This window comes from Glycine max, chromosome 16, assembly GCF_000004515.6.
Source record: "Glycine max cultivar Williams 82 chromosome 16, Glycine_max_v4.0, whole genome shotgun sequence".
NCBI classification, from domain to species: Eukaryota; Viridiplantae; Streptophyta; class Magnoliopsida; order Fabales; family Fabaceae; genus Glycine; species Glycine max.
In genome coordinates, this window is record NC_038252.2 from 27,980,582 (window position 1) to 27,989,148 (window position 8,567).

At 28.7% G+C, this 8,567-nt stretch overlaps 1 protein-coding gene across 2 annotated transcripts; it reads right to left on the minus strand.

Annotated features, from left to right (window-relative positions):
• Positions 1-4,926: 4,926 nt before the first annotated feature.
• On the minus strand, positions 4,927-6,838 carry LOC100792251 (thiosulfate sulfurtransferase 18). Of its 2 annotated transcripts, none has more exons than XM_003547878.5 (6): positions 6,682-6,838; positions 6,234-6,314; positions 6,006-6,085; positions 5,817-5,887; positions 5,642-5,695; positions 4,927-5,284 (listed from the first exon to the last, which is right to left on the minus strand). In XM_003547878.5, the coding sequence occupies exons 1-6, from the start codon at positions 6,702-6,704 to the stop codon at positions 5,120-5,122; spliced, it is 474 nt and encodes a 157-aa protein (XP_003547926.1). In that variant the 5' UTR covers positions 6,705-6,838; the 3' UTR covers positions 4,927-5,119. The 2 variants fall into 2 exon arrangements, with proteins under 2 accessions (XP_003547926.1, XP_040866397.1); XM_041010463.1 differs by lacking the exon at positions 6,682-6,838 and adding an exon at positions 6,440-6,592.
• Between the last annotated feature and the right edge of the window lie 1,729 nt (positions 6,839-8,567).

The following is an 8,567-nucleotide window of genomic DNA, read 5'->3' on the forward strand; positions in this document are numbered from 1 at the left end:
TATAATTATACCCAAATTGATCCTCACAAGCACTCCCCCAAACTTACTTTCAACCCAACACATAATCGCTCTCCTATCCTATGGTAATGAAAGTAAATTGTTCTTCTTTTAAGCTCATTGGGTTATCAAGAAAAAATAAATTCATGATCAATTAAAGGCTCAAAGGGGTGTGTACAAGGAATACACTTCATGGGTTAGTTTTTTAGCTCTAAGTTTCACAATCATCAATCAACAAGAGAACTATTCAAAGCCACTTGTGCCCCAAAGGGTGTCACTCATCATTCACATTGACAACACACAACTCATAAACTTTTTTTCAAGCCTTCTCAAATTGTCATCAAAGTCATGCAATACTTTAATTTTTCTCAAAACACAAACGCATCCAAGCTAAGCTAATGAAATAAGCAACCACAAAAATAAGCATTCAAACCACGGTTTCACAAATGCAATTTTTCAAAACCCTAAAAAGCATGCTAATATCACGTTAGGATGACATTTTTCTATGGTCATGCAACCAATAAACGTGTATTTAAAAACTAAAAACAATACTAGGTTAAAACCTAAGATTGAGTCATGTAGCCAATATCACACAGCAAACCAAACTTGCTTCAAAAGAAACCATTGTCATGGGAACCAAACTAAATTTAAAAGTGTAGAAATAAAAAGGAAAAAAATTAAAATTGCAGGAAATTAAAGTTACAGGAGTTTAAAAATGGTATCCTTTTATCAATGGGATAAAACGGGCAATCCCCTAAGCATTATCAAACTCACTCCCAGAACTACCAGAGCTATTATCACTTTCTTCTTCTTCACCTCCTTCTTCCTCTTCGTCATCACTCGAGCCTCGTCCTTCATCATCTTCCTCTTCCTCCATCTTCTTCTCATTGAGTCATTTTTCTTATACTTGTTGTCCTTCTCCAATCACCAAATCTTCTCTTTCAACACTTGTAGCAACACTTGAGCCACCAACACCCCCCATGAAAGTGGGCTAGTCCCTAGGCTAAGCAGTTAGAGCTTCAAATTTTGTAGGAGTGGGCCACATGAAAGGACCAGGGGTTGCTTTTAGGGTTACAAGGTTGAGGAAATGATAAATTGAAGCAGTAAGGCTTTGCATTGACCAGTTGATGGCGACATTCTACTAGAAGAAAAATACCAAGGCAACAACCATTTTAGCATGGTTGAGAGGCTTAATAGAGGGAAGGATGGGAGGATGCTCTTCATCAAATTGTGCAAGCTAGATTGCGACAATGTCAATCAATGTAGCGCAAGTTGATTGGCCCCCTGAGGTTCGGGAGGGGAGGACGATTAACCATTACACCTCGATATGCACAAAAGGCTATGATTAGAGTTGGAAAATCGAGAGGTTTTGGTGGGTTGGTTGGAGTGTGACACCCTCTACCCCGACATACATATAAATAAATAAAACATGTAAAAATATTGATAAAAATATTCACGTGGGTAAAAGATTCACATTCATTTCACTATTTACCAAATGAGACTTATTAAAAACATATTCGACTCAAAACAAGACCATCAAAGTTTACAAAAAATGTTTTGTTAAATCAGTGAGATAAAATAAAATAAAATAACATCATGCAATTAAAATAGAACTCATCCTCAATGTCACATCTTATCAGAGCATTGTGTCCCAATGTCTTCTGACACGAGATTCTTTAAAGTCATCCACCTAGTTATCTGCTCCCACAAACACAAGGTTCAAGATCATCACAGAATCCAAACACAAATAGCACACAAGGAATGAGTTATCATAAAAAATAAACAACAAAACAAATAAACAAGACATAATCAAAATAAATTATGGAAATATTTATAACATAACTCAACTTAATACAACCCATGTCACTTCAACACTTTATCTTTAAAATTTGTTTTTCAATCACTAATCACATTACACATGAACACACACTCGAGTCAAAACGCAATAACACTAATCAATTTCATAATAAACTATTAGCAAGCGTTATGCAACAATTATACTAAGACTCAAGCCTACATGCAATGTGGTACCATGTTAGTGAAAAACTACCCTGGGGCACTTAAGAGTACATAACAAGACACACCACACAATAGGTATGTCAGGTCACTCTCACTAAGTAAAATCATATGGTGACCAGTCAGGCTTAAAGGAGCACTCAAACTGAGTGTCTTTACCCCAAGGCTTAGTCTCCAAAAAAGCCATTAGGGCCTGACCTTCCTGATTCAGGTCCAACCCCTAAAATATTTTATTTTTTTTGCAAGCAGACACTACTCATGACCTCACACTCATATTTCAAACATGTTTAATACATTGCGCTAGAATTTAACACTAGTTCCTAAATAGGAACTTACACTTTCTCTTTAACACTGCACATAAACATTTTTCTCAATATAAACACTGGTCGGGTTATTGTATAATTCACAGCTCACAACACAATTATTGTCACATCAAGAGTTAAACACACACACACACACACACACACACACACACTTATTCATAACCAAATGTCATGCCCACAATTTAACATCTCATAATATCACAATTCACCATCACAGGTTTACATGCATCTCACAAATTAACACATGTTTAACTTTGTACTTATACTCGATTTCAACAATAATATTATAAGCAGACACTACTCATAAATTATACAATACCCATGACCTCACACTCATGATTCAAACATGTTTAACACATTGAGCTACAATTTAACACTGATTCCTAACTAGGAAACCTACATTTTTCCTTTAACACTGCGCATCAACATTTTTCCCAAGATAAATACTGGTCGAGTTATTGTATAATTCACAGCTCACAACACAAGTAATCTCACATCAAGTGTTAACCACACACTTATTCACAACTAAAACTCATGTTCACAACTTCACATCTCATTATGTCACAATCAACCATATCATGTTTATGTGTATCTCACAATTTAACACATTCAACTTTGCACTTATACTCAATCTCCACAACAATATTATAATCTCAAAGTAATATATTATTCTACAATTCATCATATATTTAAATCACTTATTCACAACTAAAACTCATGTTCACAACTTCACATCTCATTATGTTATAATCAATCATCTCATGTTTATGTGTATCTCGCAATTTAACACATTCAACTTTGCACTTATATTCAATCTCCATAACAATATTATAATCTCAAAGTAATATATTATTCTACAATTCATCATATATTTAATTTATAATTTATATATAATTTCAATCACAATTTCATAATCCTAATATAATTATTTATTACATTAAACTTATTGAAAACACAAACAAATTATACAAAAATATTTTTCAATCCACGGGGAGTAAAACTCCTTAAACAATTTCACATAATCATACAAGAAGAATTTCAATACAATAAACATCCAAAAATAAATCACAATTTGATCATTTAAGAACCCCTATACATGTTCATTTTAACCCCAATTGTAATAAACTCATTCCTTATCTCTAAGCGGGCTCACGTGTGTATTCTGACAGCGATAGCAGAATCTCTAATTGCTTCATGAGATTCCTCAAGCTTTTCCTCTAATTGTTTTGATAGGGTTTCCAATCGTTAGAAAGAGGAGAATGAATTGAAGCCTCCATTCTACTGTCTAGTGTGATGAACATTTTTCTCTTCATAGATATAATTTTACAAATCCCAACGATGAAGATGTGAGGAAAATAATCTGGAATCACATATCTCATTTTCATGATAATTCAATAACTAACGAGTCCGAAATCATAATTTTAGTGATATAGTTCAATAGCTCGTGATTGTTGGAAATACTCTATTATTTGAACACTAAAATAAGCTTGGCTAGTCATCCTCGGTTGTTAAAGTATAGATTTAAACCACCTAATTTTAATTTCAATTTGTATATTTTATCCCCAGTCACTTTGGGTCCTTAGTACGCCACTTATAATTGGGATGGGAGAAAAGCGAAGAAAAAACCGCATAAGAATTCACTAAGAATTCTAGTGAAGGCAAAAAAATGTGGAATTTTCTTGCGAAGTTGAGTTTGGGCTTTTCCATGTATATGACAATGGGTAATAAATATGCTCTGAATTTGCACTGAACAATTTAAAAATTGTTCAATAATCCTTTTGTGTAAAACATTAAAAACTTCATTTTTTTTCTTTTTTCTTTTGGAAAACTTTTAAAATGAAAGATTAATAGAAGAAATTTCCCCCCTCTAAAACAAGGGATAAAAGAAAACTGGAAAGATCAGTATTATATTATGTATAAAATTGATATATATTGTATTAACTTAAATTAATAAATTATATAAGTATAAATTTTAATTATAAAATAATAAAATTAATCAATTGACCAATCTGATAATTTAAATTTTTTATAACAAAATAATAGTAAAATTTTTAAAAATTTAATAATATATTGTACGTAACAATGATAATTATAAAAAAAAACCGAAACAATGAGACATAACAAAAAATAATAATTATAATAACTGTCTAAATTTTGATAATGTAATAGTGTCACAAATTACCATTGTCAAGACTCGTAATTAAAGTAATAATTTAGTAATATACAGCGTTCACATGTGAAAAAATAATTTATTTAATTTTAATTTTTTTACTAAATTTTCTTAGATCAATCACAAATTAAATATTACGGGTGAGATTAATTTTTACTCACACCGGTAAGAAAAAAAATTATGGTTGCCACACGGGAAAACTTAACAAACTCGTTGTTATTAATCTGATCACTGCTTTCTTTTCCTTTAAATGTTTGTTTATTTTATCTATATGAAAAAAAATATCATACAAGCAGCACACAAAATAATAATTAATGCGTTAAAATTAAAGTAAAATTATTTGAATGATACATGAGTTTGATTCATAACATCACATATCTTGCATGCACATCAGACTATTAACAAAAGACTCTGAATGGCTTTACGCAGGTAACCCTTGTGCATTATTTCACTTAAGTAGATACAATTACATTGTTTTCTTAATAGTCTTCTTAATTAACAAGCTGAAAGTAGTAAATACGAAAGATAACGTAATAACATCCATGGAAACTATAATACAAAGAGCAATGATCATATCAGAGCTCCTTAATTTTTTCAATTTGGCAATTCTTTTTTAACCAACTATAGGTGGGTTCACTGGAAATTCATTTTTAACCAACTCCAAAGGTGTTTTCACTGGCACTTCGTTTTTAACCAACTCCAAAGGTGCTTTCACTGGAAATTCTTTTTTAACCCAGTCCATATATCCTCCTCCCATGTTGCTCACATCCTTAAATCCCTGTTGATTAATATTAAATTTATACAATAGTTGGTCTTCGGATCAAATTATTTTCACAAACACAAAAGCAAACTAAAGGAAGAAGGGAAGAAAAAAATAGCACGTATTTCTAGAATTTGAAATATATTTCTCAAGTTGAGAAATGTTAGGATTTAGGAACAGCATCTGACATATTCCTGTAAACACACTACTTCTAGTTATTTAAAATTTATTAAAAATTATAAAATCAAGAAAAAAAAATCATTAAATATAACGAGTAATCCACAAAATTTTATCATTTTTAATAAATTTTAACATAGTCCAGTCAAAAGATGTGTTCTTTTAACATTTTTCTAGTTGACTAGAATTAATACTTACTTCGGTCAGAAGATCCGCAGTTGCATATAGAGATCTCACTCCACTTTGACAACCCTATAACAATACAGATTTGTTTCATACAAAAGAAAGAAAGAAACTTTAGCCTTAATAACCAGCATCCAAGAACAGGTAGAAGGCATTGTTTTGTGTCACAAAATGAAAATTTTTAAGTTACCACGATGATGTGATCTTCTTTCTTACAAGCAGATGAAACCTCCTTAAGAAATTCTGGATTCTTCACTCTGCCTGTTCTCCAAAACACAAGATTTGACATTCTAACACTAGATTTTAATTTGCAATTGCCAGAAGCATCACTACAATTTGCAATTGCCAGAAGCATCACTACAATTTGCAAATTCCTTACCTTCCGGTGTATTAAACATGTACGGAATGTTAATGATCTTCTCTGCATCCACATGTCCTTTCTGGAACTCTTCCACCGTCCTATTATAAATTACCAAAAGATTTAAGCTTTTTGAAAAAATAATTAAGTAAATGTAATTAAACATAGACCCAGAAGTTCAACCAATAAATTAATTTTCCTTATTAATTCTCATCCAACTAAAGAAAAAGCAAAACATTAATTTGCTACCTGACATCCAGATAAACATGACTGGTCTGGATCAGATCCTTGGTTGCATGTACATCAACTGTGACAACCTCGGGTCCCGAGCTACAGAAGAAGAAAACAAAAAGAAATAGTCATCTAATCCTCATGGAAATAAAGACAGCCGCACAAACACCATCCATGATGAAAAATGCTTCAATTGAACAAAAGATTTAAACATAAGAATTTACATATACATGGTCGTTGAGAGATAGAAAGAATGAGATAAGTAATTATACAATGGAGGGAGATAAAAAGAAGAAATAATATTGTACAAATTTATTGTATGAATAATATGACTATCAGTTATGCTACATGTAAAGGGTATATTCAACAAAAAAACATGTAAAGGGTATGACTCGAAACTATATATAAGAAAAATAATAATTAAGCCGCAAATAAGAATGTTTAAGAGAGAAGTAATCCCACAAACCTCTCAATTCCAATAGAACCCATGACGAGAAATGTCTTTGGTGCTGCTTATGTATGTACCTGGACCAGTAATGGTTTTATGGTGCAACGTGTTGTGTTTGCGAATGTAAAGCTTCCAACATTTTGTGTGAATAGTTTGAGTGGACCTTTGCTTGATTGCTTTTTAAAATGAAAGCCATCATCTAAAGAAAAAGATAGCGATATTAGCTGCGGGGTGTGTGTCGGATTCCATTTTAGCAATCTTCCCAATCTCTTTCAAATAAATTGTTTCAAACGGTTTATTAGTTAAAGTAATTTTTTGTCATTTGTGTGTATTTCAAATGGATTGATGTGACTTGAAAATATTTTGATTTATGTATTATTTAATAATATAATGTCAAATAACTTATATCATCATAAGCAATTCATTTCATCAAATTTAATAAAATATTATCTAATTAATTTTATACTTATTTAATAAAATATTATCTAATAAAATAATATAATCTAATTATATCTAATGTATTCTCTTAATTATTTTTAATCTAACATTAGAATAAGTATATCTTCATATTTGAAATTTAAATAAAAAAATAATTATCATTAATCAACATTATTACAAATATTTAAATTTTTTATTATAATAAAAGGAAGAGAAATAAATCTTATGCAATTTATTCAAATGTATTTAAGTAAAAAAATTCAATACAATAACAATTAATTTAATTTATAATATTATTTCATATGCAATATTTTTGTAATAAAAGTATATTTAATCAATTAATATTAAATTTTTTATCATATAATTATGTTATTTAACCTTATTTTATAAATATTAATTAACAAAATTTTCATATATAAAGTTACTAAGCATAGAGATAAAATATTATTGTATAATAAATATATTAAAAATTAAAATTTAATTAATTTTTAGCATAAAAATTTCAATTATATAATATAAATATTATTAAAAATAGCATTCAATCATAAAATTATTTTATACGATTTTAAAGTAAAAATGATTTTATAGGATTTTAAATTAAATTAATATCATAAATTTTTATACAAAATAATATTATAAATTAAATTAATTTTATAGTGTTGAAATTTTTTACATGTGAATAAATTACATAAGATTTGTTTCTCATACTTGTTTCCTTTTATTATAATAAAAAAATTAATTATTTATAATTATCTTGATTAAAACATATGTGATAATAATAATTAATTTATTCAAATTTTAAATATGAAGGTATATTTTTTCTAATTACCTTAATTATATTTAAATTATTTTTATGAATTAAAAAATGGAAAAGAAATATTTACAATTATTTCCATCAAATGCACAATATTTTCTTTCTGACTTGTTGTTTACTATAAAGAAAATCTAAGATAAAGATAAAAAAAATAAATATTTGTAAATTTTGTTAGATATACCTGTTCTAATCTTGATAAAAGATATACATATTTTAATGTGGGATAAAAAATAATTCGGAGATCAATTTATTAGATATAATTAGATCATATTATTTCGTTAGATAAATTTAAAATTTATTAGATAATATTTAATTATAATTGATTAATTTAAAATTGATTAGATAATATTTTATTAAATTTGATTAGATGAGTACAAAACTAATAATAGCCTTTCAAATTGATTTGGCTCAAAGTGAGGAAAAATACATTTTAGAAGATAAAGTACACTTACAAATCGTTAATTGGAGATTATAATTAATTTAAAATTTGGGTTAGTTACTTTTTGGTACATATAAAACAGGGAAATTTTAATTTTGGTACTGACAATTTTTTTTAAATACCTAATGGAATGTTACATTATTAAGTTCAAATCATTTAAAAATTGTTGACTTAACAAACAAATAATTTTCAAGGCATGTACCTTTTAAAAAA

Bases quoted from the DNA above. Each gene is read 5' to 3' on its own strand.
- LOC100792251 (XM_003547878.5), bottom strand. From the start codon at position 6,704: ATGGGTTCTATTGGAATTGAGAG. The intron at 5,696-5,816 runs GTAACTTAAAAA...GTATTGTTATAG, and splicing joins AAGAAGATCACATCATCGTG to GGTTGTCAAAGTGGAGTGAG. The intron at 5,285-5,641 runs GTAAGTATTAAT...ATTAATCAACAG, and splicing joins CTGCGGATCTTCTGACCGAA to GGATTTAAGGATGTGAGCAA.